The sequence below is a fragment of the Podarcis muralis genome, chromosome 1 (genome assembly GCF_964188315.1).
Source record: "Podarcis muralis chromosome 1, rPodMur119.hap1.1, whole genome shotgun sequence".
Taxonomy (NCBI): Eukaryota; Metazoa; Chordata; class Lepidosauria; order Squamata; family Lacertidae; genus Podarcis; species Podarcis muralis.
Genome location: NC_135655.1, coordinates 29,647,392 through 29,660,935, shown reverse-complemented (window position 1 = coordinate 29,660,935; position 13,544 = coordinate 29,647,392). Strand labels below are relative to the sequence as shown.

Sequence of the window (13,544 nt, the reverse complement as noted above, 5' to 3'; positions counted from 1 at the left end):
GGGAGGCCAGTCCGAACCTGTGTCTCTCGAGGCCTTTACGTGCCTCACAGGCTGAGTTGCAGAGATTAAAACGAAGAGTTACACACCACCGCAGTCCTTCACTTCCGCGGTGAACTTCCTCCCTTTCAGTTAAAGGAAGCTGGATTTTCTCCAAAAATAGAGCGACACTTCCCAGCATAGCTGTCAACTTTCCCCTTTTCTTGCGAGGAATCCTATTCGGAATAAAGGAATTTCCCTTTAAAAAAGGGAAACGTTGACAGCTATGCTTCCCGGCAGAGATTATGAAATTCTAGACCCCCCCCCAGCCCCAACCCGACGCTCACTTAGACGGCGTAGATGCGGCTTCAAGTCTTTAAACACTTAATTCCCACGCGAAAACAGGTCTGAGTAGGAAAGAGCCTGTCGAGAGGCCGCTCGCTTTTGTTTCTGGTGGACACTCGGCCGCTGGCCAATTCACGGCTTCGCTTCAAATCCTGGATTTGCCACAGCGAGCTGTCACTTTTGCTCCAGGAGAAGGAGGGCGGCACCCAGAAGCGAGGCAGGCAACATATAGACTCTGCTTTTACGTCTATGCACTCTGCCCCAATAACGTGCCTCCCGCTTCCCTCGGTGTTCATGTCAGTTTCCTCCCCTGCCCAGGCTGCGCGTGTCTGTGTGTTACGCTTATACCCTCTATGGTACTGGGGGAGTAAGGAGCGGCGGCGGCGGGGAGCAACGGAAGGAAGCTCTCCGGCGGCTGCCGGAAGCTGGGAGGCGGCGCGGCTGCCGGCGGCGCTTCTAGTAGCTTCCAGACGCGCGGCGAGAGAGCGAGGGCGACGGGCGCTCGCCAGCCAGCCAGCCAGCCGGGCAGAGGCAGAAGCGGCGAGTCCTTCGGCGAGGCGCTGATGGCCAAGTGGGGAGAGGGAGATCCGCGCTGGATTGTGGAGCAGCGCGCGGATGCCACCAACGTCAACAACTGGCACTGGTGGGCGAGGGGGGCCGGGAAGGCAGCGGGGGCTGGGGGGGGCGGAGGAGAAGTGGCTCGTGTTTGGGGGGGGTGTGCAGCTCTTCCCCTGAGGGCTTTGGGGGAATAAGGGCGGCCGTGCTGCCACCGCCACACCCACAACCACCCACACCCCCGCGGTTGCGGGGACGCGTGTCTGCTTCTCTCTCCCTGTCTCTTGCCTCTGACCCCTTCACACTAGATTCTCCACCGCTTATGCGTGTTCGCGCCGGAGTCACTTCCCTTCGGGTTCGGTGGACCTTACTCTCAAATAAGTGTGGTAAAAGATTACAGGGGTGAGGAGAGATAGAGAAACCTCCCTGGCCTGGTTTAACCTCCTTTAAAAAAACCAAAACAGCTAGATCTGTAGAAGGGCAGCTAGTGAGAGTTTGGGTGCTTTTTGGCATGGAAAAAGAAATATGATCGCTAGCTACTTCTTTCAGATCAAGCTGCGCTTAAGTGCATGGGAGCTGGGGACTGGTTAAAACAAACAAAAACGTTGGCAGTCTTTTCTAGGGGCCAGGTGCAGCATCTGGCAAAGCCAGCGAGTGCCTGCTGAATAAAAGTAGTTTGCAACAGGGAGGCAGCCCCTCCACCTGTATCATAATCTGGTGCTGCAGAAGCACTCTCCAGAATAGGAAGCCCCTTGTCATTTTTAATGGTGCGTTTGTGCTTACTGTGTTTCTGACATGCAAAGCCATGCTTTTTGTTTAGCTGGGTTGCTGTATCTGATTGCTTTTCACACTGATTTGCAGTGTGGTAGTTGTGGAGAAAGTGGGTAGACAGGAAGTGGTGGTATCCAGGGAAACTGTTCCAGGAGCATTTTGAGAATGGGGGAGGATTTCATTCATTGCTTCCTTAATGTGGAATTAATGATGACAAGATAGGAATCAGTCTTAATTTGAAAAATGGTGACGCAAGTTGTCTTAAGCAAACTAGCAATTCTGCCACATACAAATTCATGGGTGATTTGACAACAATTTTGATATAAATGGAGCTTCCAAACACAGAAGCAGTATTCCTGAGTGCAGGACACTGATAGCAGAGAGGGTGGCTGTTGCTATCACATCATGTATTTTCAGTAGTCACTATTGGAGACAGAGTGCTGGGGAAACCCAGCCAGATGGACAGGGTATAAATAATAAACTATTATTATAATACTATTATAAAACTAGAATAATTTTTGTGTGCTGCTGTAAGAAAGTCATTTTTCTATTCCAATAGAAATGAACCAGAAAAACCTGGAGATGCAGGATGCCTTCATATTGTCACTTGGTCATGTACATCTACTATTATGTATAGCGTTCTATTTTTTGTTTCTTATTGAAAATCTTTTCATGCGATTGCCACCACACTTACTGACCTGGGCAAGGAGTGAACTATGCACAATATTTTCAAGCAGCTGCTGTGCACAGTGTGGCTTGTGTAAATATGGCATTTTGCCAGCAGTGCAAAGACCAAGTGCCAATGGCACTTTACATCTTGATTTATTATGGTATGGACTCTTGTGAACAGCCGCTTAGGGATGCTGGAGACCTCTGATGAACCCAAGTAGAAGTTGCTAGTGTTTGCTTATTTGCCTCATGTCTTTAATGCATATCAATCTGGCAAATATGACCAGTGTTTGCTGTTGCTTTCCACCTGCAAATTGTACGTAATCGATTATGCCACCACCACCCCACATTTGCATTGTGTTTCCTTTGCATAGAAATGAATGGGGTGGGATAAAGTAACAACAGTGTAATTATAATATGCAAGTTACATAATTTTACCACAGCGCACAGTGAGACAAATAATGTAAGTTTTGGCAGAAGATGAACTGCAGCAGAATGGAGAAAATGCTGCATGCGTTAAATACAGGGTGAAACAGAAAACCGTATCTTCTTCCATCCCTAGTAGCAACCCACAGCTTTCAGGATTAGTATAAAGAAGTCCAGTCCTACCCTTTTGTGACTATATCTACCAGGTCTTTCCTGTTCCTGAGATTTTCAGTCCAATCAGTTTTGCTCCTTATCCAGGCTCTTCTGCATCTTTAGACAACTAGAAACATGATCACCATGCTCTTAATTTGTGATGAGTGAGCAGCTGCTATTTTTTCAGCTGCAGGAGGCTTTAAAGGAGGAAGGATAAATACTGTAGGTTCCCTGTTCTGGGAACTTGCCAGTTAAATTAAACCACAGGGGAAATATGCACTGTCTCTTTGAGCATCATGGTTAATTCATATCCGAGGAAGGTGTGTGTGCTTCTCTAGAACCATGGAGAGCTCTCCAGTTAGCAGCAGTTTCTTCTGTCCTCCTGCCCCAACCTTGGGGGGTGCGGAGCCAAAAAGAAAAAACAGTGACATAGGCAGTATGAAGTGAGCCAGCAGCTCATTCTGCAGTGGTGAGCAAGCTGTAGTTTCCAAGGGTATGTAATGCTAATGCAGCAGCACTCAAGCAACTGTGAAACATATAGCCATCTTCAACTTATGAAGCACTCTTTGTTTTTACATGCAGATTCTACAGAAACATTTTATCTAGATTGGTTTTCAAAGCAGAAGCCTGATGTATTGGAATTTAGTTCTTGTATTTTAAGGAGCGGGAAAGGGGAAATCTGTTTGTATAATCTGTCTCTGTCATGTCACAAGTTACTTCTCTGCTGGGTAGATTTAACAGCTATGATCTCAGCAGTTTGTGAGTTCACTCCGTCCGTCCACCTAGTGGTTCAAAATAATCCTGTGGGTTGGCTAGAACTGTACATCCTGTTCTTTCATTGAAATATAGGAACCTGCTGGGATTGGACTACTCATTAAGCGTGTGTATGATGCCATTCTCATGTTGCCAGATTGTTTTACCAAAAAATATAATTTTTAAATGAAATAAAAAGGTAGGTTCCACAGCAGCAGACAGTCTGTGTCTAACTAGATGCAGGCGTGGCCAAACTTGGCCCTCCAGCTGTTTTGGAACTACAACTTGCATCATCCCTAGCTAACAGGACCAGTGGTCAGGGATGATGGGAATTGTAGTCCCAAAACAGCTGGAGAGCCAAGTTTGGCCACGCCTGAAATTTACTAGACAGATTTACTAGTGAGAGCTTCAACAATATGCTTTGCTTGCACCAGAGCTAGGAAGTTAAGAGTTAAGAAGGAAGTTTTGGGGCTGTGTAAGCTCAATATGTGATGACTCTTGTATAACTCAAGCTTGAGCCATCCTATTGTATTAGAAGCATAGGACTGGATAACTAAGTTATACTTTGAAATTAGTGCACTTAGTTATTCATGCACATTAATTAAAGTGGCCTGGATTCAGCTAGCCCTGTGCACCAGCAGAGCTCTTGCTAGTGCAATGAGGCCTTGCCCCCCCCCCCACACCCAGTCCATTCTGGAGGGTCAGGAGAACCCCCAGAACAGTGCATGGGGGAAGGAGAGGGGGGATTGCTCTGTCTGACAAGCAGGAATGCTTGCACTAATGGAACAACCAGAAGAGTGTGACGTTGAATGGATCCCAATGGACCTAACTCTTATGTTGTCTAGCTGTTCCTGGTTCATAATCCTGCTGAAGTAAAGTAACAGATTCAGAATGGGGCTGAGGAAATTGATCAGCCAAGGTTAAATAGGTGGTATGGGTTCTTAGTCATGGTTGGAGCCCTCCTTTATAGATGTATATAGATGTATATTGGACATAATTGGTTAATTGCTGAGTGGTGGGAATTAAGTAAAAAGGCTATTTTGTCCAAGCTATACCCAACTGCCCTACACCTAACATCATATGACATCAGGTGTGGAGCAGGTAGAAACCTGGCTTAGCCAAAAGGGAGTTTGTTAGCAACTGAAAAGCTCAGTGTGAAGTGCTTCAAATAGACAGCACTTCAGAAGCCCCTTTCAAAGCACTATATTGTGCAGTGCTTTGAAAGGGTGTTAGCAAGCCTCAGCAATTGGCGGGTCATGAGAAGCCCCTTTCAAAGTGCTGTCTTGTGAAGTGATATGCAAAGACCCTTGCAAGCAGAAAAGGTAATCTGATGTCAGGTGATCGACAACTTTGTGGTTCTGCCCACCTGTCAAGCTTAGCCCACTAGAGGTGGGAAAGATAGCAATCTGACCCACTGGCCAAATCCAGTTCACCACCGCTGGTGTAGAGGTATACAGAGTGGTTAGTCAAAACCCTTGGTTACCCTCTTCCATGTGTCCCTAAAAGAAGTCAGTTTTGGAAGTGTAACTTTTCAGGATGTATAGCCAAATACCATGTGTTTCTAGGGAATGGGACAAAGGGGGTGTATGCAATGCATTGGAAACTAACTTTGCAACACTGGAGCATTGAAAAGCACCAGCTGTTCATTACTGCCTTTTACATTTTGAGAATTTTTTTCTTTTCTTAGGACTGAAAGAGATGCATCTAACTGGTCTTCAGAGAAACTGAAAAGTTTGCTTCTGGCTATTAGAGCAGAGAATGCAGAGGGAACTTGTGAAGTGACAGAAGTGAGTAAATTGGATGGAGAAGCCTCAATCAATAACCGCAAAGGAAAGCTGATTTTCTTCTATGAGTGGAATATCAAGCTGACTTGGACAGGTGAGTTTTCCTGCTTTGTTTTTAGCTACGTAATGTGATCTTGCTGTAGAGTGCTGGTTGAATTGTCAAAAAGCAGAATTTCTACAGTCTTTTCAAATAGTTAGGAAGCAGATAACAACCCCCTTCTCCAAGGGAAGAGAGAAAGGGAATTTAGAGAGTTTTCTAGAATGCCAGAACATGTCAGAAGTTGCTGTTAGAAAGGGAAATTGAGCAATTCATTCAGTATATTGCTTTTCACAGGCACTTCAAATACAGGTGTGAAGTATAAGGGATATGTGGAGATTCCCAATCTATCGGATGAAAATGATGTTGATGAAATTGAGGTAAGAACACAGTTACAGATTATTTTCCTGATTTCTGCTTCGTTGAAGAGGGATCAGATATCCAAGTAGTCCCAAGTTTTATCTCTCTTCAGCTTTTTATTATTTTTAAGCCCCATTAGTTCATATCTGATTTCTACCATTCAAATCTACAAAAAGCTACCGCATGGATGCATTACAGGGTGGAGGAGTATGTGCAGTGAAAAGAGATTTGTCCTGTTGGAACCATATGAATTCCTGCCCCCCCCTTTTCTTCTCAGATCAGCGTTAGTCTTGCCAAAGATGAGCCAGACACCAACCTGCTAGCTCTGATGAAGCATGAAGGTGTAAATCAGATCAGCAGTGCTTTGGAAACTTACATTAGCACTCTCAAAACAGGTAAGTACAGAGGCGTATAATAAATAGTCGAGTCAAAGCTGTTCTTGTGGAGGACGAAGGAGTTTTGAAATCTGTTAGAAATAGTTTGCTTAGAATAAACTTGTCTATCTTTGTCATACATCTTAATCCCTGTTCTCCCCTTGTCCTGCAATTAACCCTCATCTGAAGGGGATAGAGGGAATAAGTCTGGCCTTGTCGTCTCCTGCATCCCCTGGCACCGTTTCCTTCTGCAGCACCCACCACTCCCCCTAACACCATGTTGGTGGCTGAATGTCTGCAGCAAGGAGCCTGTTCTATTTGAGTAGGCTCCCTGCATGATTCATACCCTGATCTTTCAGGCTTCTTAATCTTGTGGAGAGCTTATTTGAGTAGAGCAGGCTTCCCACCGAAGACATGCAGCCCCCAACATGGGGAGTGGGTGGGCTGCAGAAATGATGGCAGAAGCAGCCAGAGACCAATGGGCTGGTCTCCTCTTTCCTTGGCATGAGCGGTGGAGAGTGAGTGTGTAGGGCTTTAGGTACATATTGCCTGGATTACTGTAGCAAACTGTGTGGGGCTTCCTGTGAAGATTCTTTGGAAGCTTCAGCTAGTACAAAATGCCACTGCTAAAATTTTAACATGTAGCAGGTTTGGGGAGAATATCAGTCCCATACTGTAGCAGCTACACTGGTTGTCAGGGTGTTTCTGAGTGCAGTTTAAAGTACTGGTTATCACTAAATGGCTTAGGACTTGTGATACCTCAAGGACCTTCTCCATCCTCTGCTGGTCTACCAAAGTAAATCTGGTGAGGCAAGACTCCGTTCAAGGATGTGAAGAATTATCATTTTCCATCTCAGTGCTGATAGTAATTATTATGGATTATTTGTCTCAAGTAGCACCAAGGAGACTGCCACCACATCACTGTGGGGAAAAAAGCCTTGTGGGCCACAGTAGTGCATGCCTGCACTAGAGAACTTGGAGTTGTGGTCTGAAAATTATATATACCTGCCCTGAGTTTACCAGTCAAACTTTAGGCTGCATGTCTCTAATATAGTACAGTGGTGCCTCGCAAGACGAAATTAATTTGTTCCGCAAGTTTTTTCTTCCTGCGAGTTTTTCGTCTTGCGAAGCATGGTTTCCCATAGGAATGCATTGAAAATCAATTAATGCGTTCTTATGGAAACCGCTTGCCAGGCTGGCGGTGCGGAGAAGGGCTTTTCTCCCCACCGCAAGCCTTCAGGACAGGTACGGGAACAGAGGGGAAGGCGCGCAGCGCTTTCCCTCTGTTCCCGGGGCTTGCGTGGGAGGAGGGTTTTTCCTCCCCACCGCCAACATTCAGAACAGCATTCTGAATGTTGGCGGTGGGAAGGAAAACCCTTCTCCCACCCCAAGTCTTCAGGACAGGCATCCGAAGGCTGGCGCGGGGAGAAGGTCTCTCCGCCCCCCCCGCCAGGCTTCGGAGCAGCCTTCAGAGGCTGCTGCCATAGTCAAGCGTCACTTCTCCAGCTGGGAGAGGGTCGCGGGGGGCTGCTTTAGCCCCCCCGCGACCCTCTACCGGCTGGAGAGGTGACGCGCGCCTATGGCAGGAGCCTCCATAGCCGAGCGTCACCTCTCCAGCCGGGAGAGCGCACGCGGGGCTAAAGCAGCCCCCCGCGACCCTCTCCCGGCTGGAGAGGTGACGCGCGCCTATGGAGGCTCCTGCCATAGGTGCGCGTCACCTGGGAGAGGGTCGCGGGGGGCTGCTTTAGCCCCGCGCGTGCTCTCCCGGCTGGAGAGGTGACGCGCGCCTATGGCAGGAGCCTCCATAGGCGCGCGTCACATCTCCAGCCGGGAGAGGGTCGCGGGGGGCTGCTTTAGCCCCGCGCGCGCTCTCCCGGCTGGAGAGGTGACGCGCGCCTATGGCAGGAGCCTCCATAGGCGCGCGTCACATCTCCAGCCGGGAGAGGGTCACGGGGGGCTGCTTTAGCCCCGCGCGTGCTCTCCCGGCTGGAGAGGTGACGCGCGCCTATGGAGGCTCCTGCCATAGGCGCGCGTCACCTGGGAGAGGGTCGCGGGGGGCTGCTTTAGCCCCGCGCGTGCTCTCCCGGCTGGAGAGGTGACGCGCGCCTATGGCAGGAGCCTCCATAGGCGCGCGTCACCTCTCCAGCCGGGAGAGGGTCGCGGGGGGCTGCTTTAGCCCCGCGCGCGCTCTCCCGGCTGGAGAGGTGACGCGCGCCTATGGAGGTTCCTGCCATAGGCGCGCGTCACCTGGGAGAGGGTCGCGGGGGGCTGCTTTAGCCCCGCGCGTGCTCTCCCGGCTGGAGAGGTGACGCTCGGCTATGGAGGCTGCTGCCATAGGCGCGCGTCACCTCTCCAGCCGGGAGAGGGTCGCGGGGGGCTGCTTTACAGCCTTCCGAAGCCTGGCTGCGGGAGGAGGTCTCTCCGCCCCACCGCCAGCCTTCGGAGGAGGTCCGAGGACAGTGGGGAAGACGCGTTGCGCTTCCCCGCTGTCCAGGAGATTTCCCTATGGGCTTTCGTCTTGCGAAGGAAGCCCATAGGGAAATTCGTTTTGCGAAGCGCCTCCAAAATGGAAAACCCTTTCGTCTTGCGGGTTTTCCGTCTTGCGAGGCGTTCGTCTTGCGGGGTACCACTGTATTATGTAATTATTGTTTGACCCTCTTTCCTGCTCTCAAAAGCATTTGTATAGCTTTCAGTACATCCTCTTGGAGGTCTGAACTGATAAGTTCCAGTGTTATAAATTTATCAAAGTGTGTGGTAGCTTTCTTATCCCATTTTCTGTGACATCCTGCCTTCCTTTAATGATGCTTTCTTACAGCTATGATTGTTATGAAATGTGGTTTCTTTCTAGATGCTTTGAATGGAATAATGAGATTTTAATACCTTTCAGAGTTTACCCAAGGCATGATCTTACCCACAGTGAATGGTGAACAATCAGAGCTCCCACCTCAGCCTGTACGCAAAGCAGAGGAACGGAAGGTAAGAGCCCAAGATTCCAGGTGTATTTTATAGGTTAACATTTCTTTGCTCTGATGAATAATAAGGCACAGGGCTACTTTACACTCCTAGTGGCAGCAGACTTAGTGGTGTGGCATATGAGGTAGCTCTGGGCACTAAGCAGTTTTGATAGGAATGTGAATATTCTGTGGCATACAATTGGACCAAAATTCTTGAGGGAGTATAACAAAAACAGATTGCAGTATCTTGAAGATTGGGGACTACTGGAGTCCAGTGAGGAAGAAAAGTGGCTGCAGGTTGGTGCCTTGCTCTTTCAGCAGCTGCAGGGAATGAGCCATCTTATTAGCAGGGTTCGGGATTAATTATTTTGCTCCAAATCTCCCCCCGCCCCTAGCAAAATGAGGCAAGTGGCCAAGGGAGGGAGTATTTTCCTTGGTGGCACCCCATTTATGGAATGCTTTCCCAGCAGAGGCTTGCCTGGCATCTACGTTGTGGACCTTTAGCTACCAGGTGAAGATATTTTTATTTCCCCATGTCTTTTAACTCACAGCTGGAGCGGGATTCAGCTACTAGCTCTGCTAGTGGGAGCCTGCCCAAGGATTTCTGCTAGTGCAGCAAGGCTTAGGAGTCTTGGGAGCGCCATAGTGTTACACTGCATTCCTCAGTGCTGTTTACATGTATACAATTCCCACCCCCACCCCCGCTTGCTTGCTTTTTATGCTGGTTTCATATTGATTGCATCTGGCTTTTAGGTTGTGCTTGTACTGATTTGTATTGCATATAGTTTCTATTGTTTTCACAATTTTTAGATTGTATTTTGAGTGCTGTTCTTTTTTTAAAAAAGTTTGTAAATCAACTAACAAAATAAGCTATCAGTTAATATATGTTCTTCATTGTAACTTATTCTATTTTTAGACCACTGAACCAGTTGCTGGCAATGCACTTAAATCCAAATCGATAGGAGTCAAAATTCCTACTTGCAAGATAAACTTGAAGGACGTTTTCTTAACATCTCCAGATGAACTGTATAGAGTGTTTATCACACAAGAGGTAAGTTGCAGGTCTGTCTACAGGTCCTTTTCTGTCGAGAAGTCCTTGTACACTTTTTAGATTAGATTTGGTTATAAATATCTCTGCTGGTTGTTCAGACTAACGTCCTCCCCATGTTTCTCCTATTAGCTCACACACAGAGGGTGTTGTGGTTGGTACTCTGCAGCAGAAGCGACCTCTAGGCCTTTAGGAAATATTTCAAGGATTATGGGTCACCTTGTTTCTTCTCAGTCTGGAAGGGTTATATGTTCTTTCAGCAGGAGACCTACTTCCAAAGAAGCTCCCACCGAGATGAGCATTTGCTTCTGCTTAATTGGAAATGAAGTGGCAGCCAAGAGGTGCTACTTTCATCCTTGAAAGTGCCCCCGTCCCCAGTGGGAGATGGTACTGGAATCAGGACTCAGATTCCAGAGTGCTGGAATCAAGCATCTGTTTCTGTTGTTTCAGTAGATTGGGTGGAAGTCATGGTCATTTTAATGCATAATGATCATAATTTTTTTTTTTCTGCAGATGGTCCAGGCTTTTACTCACTCACCTGCCTTTTTGGAGGCTGACAAAGGAGGAAAATTCCAGCTGCTAGACGGCAGTGTCACTGGAGAGTTCACTGAACTAGTAAGTACTGTTGACAATACATTTTCTGTTGCTCAGTAGCTGGGACGTGCCTTCTTTTTAGCCCATGATCTGTTTCTTTTGTAATGCTCTGAACATTTATGTTGCGAACTGCCCTGTGATCTTTGGATGAAGGGTGTTGTACAGATAATGATAATAGTAATAATAATGCTAATGCCTGTACTACCTTACCAAGTCTAAAATTGGATAGACTCTTTTGTGTTGCTGATGGTTTAGGTGGAAATACACATCTTTTCCAAAAAACAAATGGATAATATTGGCCGAGTTCAGACATAACAAACTCAGTTTGATTAGGCAGGCACAAGCATTGCACCTTTATGCTCCTTCCTCCTTCCCCTTTGCACTGTCAGAATGAAAATGATGCTTTCCTGGTTTAGATGTAACAGGTAATCAGTTTAAGAAATCCTGGAGGTTATTCACTACAGAGCAGGAGGGGAGGGGAGGAGACAGTGTATGCACAGCAACCTTCATCCTTCTAAACTGTGGTTATTTCTGAACCATGTCTGGTTCAGAGAAGAAATGTTATGAAGGCAAGCTTGGTGAACTGTAGCTAAACTTAGATCATTTTGATCTCAATAAATCTCTCTACAATAGGAGTTGGTATTTTGAGGAAAGGGCTGGTTTTGTGATGTTTTTATTGCTGTTGTTGTTTCTTAATGGATCTTTTAAACACTATTTTATTTATATTTCATTACCTTTAAATGATTGTCTTTATTGTGTTTTTAGCTATTTCTGTTTTATCTGCATAAGCTGCCTTGAGTCCTGGACTGGGAAAGGAGGTGGAGGAATTAGACAGACAGACAGATAGAACCTCCTTTCTTTGCACAGTGCAGTTCTGATAACAGTTGCTCTGTTGCGCTTGTTAATTATAGAAAAAAGAGATGTAGTTGCACATTACTCATTAAGCGTTATATGTATTTAGACCCTGAGCTACTCTCACATAATATTGACACCCCCCCCAGCTTTTTTCAGTATAATCTCTGTCACTCTCTTGGTATTCAAATGAAAATATACCTGCTAGATAACTAGGCTTTCCTTCCTTTCCAGGTTCCTGAGAAGCAGATTGCAATGAAGTGGAGATTTAAAACATGGCCAGAGGGTAAGTTATTCTACTTCATATAACAAAGTAGAAAATGACATATGCTTCAGCTATACTCTGACTATGTTGTACTAGCAGTAGGTGCCCATTATTAAATTGTAAGATGCTTGAAAGCACAAGCATTTCCCAGTTGGTTACTAGCCTTGGCCTTGGTTGTGCTATGTTTTTGCTTGGCTTGTACGGCAACTCGTGCATTGGCTGTACTTATTACAGTGGTGCCTCGCAAGACGAAATTAATTCGTTCCGCGAGTTTTGTCGTCTTGCGATTTTTTTCGTCTTGCGAAGCACGGTGTCGAGAAAGTTTTGGAAAAGCTTCAAAAATCACCAAAGTCTTTAAAAACCTCAAAAAAGGCTACCACACCGCGTGCTATGAGTTGCTCCTCGAAGTCAAGTCGCAACTGTATTAACGGTGTTAAGAAAAAGGAAACAAACTTGCAAGACGTTTCCGTCTTCCGAAGCAAGCCCATAGGGAAATTTGTCTTGCGAAGCAGCTCAAAAAACAAAAAACCCTTTCGTCTAGTGAGTTTTTTGTCTTGCGAGGCATTCGTCTTGCGAGGTACCACTGTACTGGGAATCTGCCCTATCATACAGGATATGACATATTTAAAGGGTAGATTGGTTAAGAGTTGAGTGTTTCCCAGCTGTTGCAATCTTGGGAAGAAGAGCAGATTTCTTCTCTTAACCATATCAGGAAAGAAGCAGATAGTTTGTCTGGCTGTGTTTCTCCAGGCTGTGTCACACTGCTGAATGTTGGGGTTTTTCTTTGGCTCTTTTAGGACACTTTGCAACCATCACTTTGACGTTCATCGACAAAGCTGGTGAAACAGAAATCCGCCTGGAAGGAAGGGGCATCCCAGCCAACGAAGAAGAGAGAACAAGGGAGGGCTGGCAACGATACTACTTTGAGGGCATAAAACAGACGTTTGGTTATGGAGCCCGATTGTTTTAACACTGGCTACTGCGGAGAGTCTCTACCCAAAGATTCTGCCGTGTGAACTGATTTGCTTCTTGTCTGTCCCTTTCTTATCCTTTGTTTCACTGTTGTGATAAGCAGGATGGCCGGATGGCCTTGAAGGCCACTGAGCAGCACAGATTCCAACTTGTCACTGCTCATGCATGTCTCCTGCTGCAGGGGATTCAAAAGGTGGATTCTCATAAATGTATATACACCCGTATTGCTAAATAAACATAACTTAAAGAAGACGTACTGGCTCTTATCTGAGTAGAGAGATAGGAGGGAAGATATTTCAGCTAAGTAGTAGTCTTGCTTCTATAATAGAGACTAGAAGGCAAAAGACAGAGGCCTCGTATTCCAGCTTGCAGGGTTAGGGTTAGGGTTAGGAAATTCCTTAGAAAAGTTTGCAACACATCTTGGGCTAATGACATATTTCTTGTTTTCTTCTGACGGGTGCGCAGCTGTATTATCTCTGTGGTGGCCTTTTATCTGTGAACAGGCATTAGTAGCAGAAATCTGTAATGCCCATCAAACTCAGAATCCTGGCTCTTCCCAAGTTATACCTTATTAAACCCCTTAAAAGGAAGCAGAATGAAAGCATTGAGAGTTGTGGGCAGCAGCATCTTAAGCCACAGTTGTATATGACTTCAGC

General features: G+C 46.5%; 1 protein-coding gene across 1 annotated transcript; it reads left to right on the top strand.

The window, feature by feature from the left end:
• Window positions 1-741: 741 nt before the first annotated feature.
• AHSA1 (activator of HSP90 ATPase activity 1) lies at window positions 742-13,140 on the top strand. Its single transcript, XM_028718715.2, has 9 exons — window positions 742-964; window positions 5,336-5,526; window positions 5,767-5,849; window positions 6,107-6,224; window positions 9,091-9,179; window positions 10,074-10,208; window positions 10,719-10,820; window positions 11,886-11,937; window positions 12,714-13,140. The coding sequence occupies exons 1-9, from the start codon at window positions 885-887 to the stop codon at window positions 12,884-12,886; spliced, it is 1,023 nt and encodes a 340-aa protein (XP_028574548.1). The 5' UTR covers window positions 742-884; the 3' UTR covers window positions 12,887-13,140.
• Window positions 13,141-13,544: the final 404 nt, after the last annotated feature.

Excerpts from the sequence above, each read along its gene's own strand:
- AHSA1 (XM_028718715.2), top strand. The coding sequence starts at position 885 with ATGGCCAAGTGGGGAGAGGGAGATCCGCGCTGGATTGTGGAGCAGCGC. Across the intron at positions 5,527-5,766 it reads TATCAAGCTGACTTGGACAG|GCACTTCAAATACAGGTGTG; the intron begins GTGAGTTTTCCT and ends TGCTTTTCACAG. Across the intron at positions 5,850-6,106 it reads ATGATGTTGATGAAATTGAG|ATCAGCGTTAGTCTTGCCAA; the intron begins GTAAGAACACAG and ends TTTTCTTCTCAG.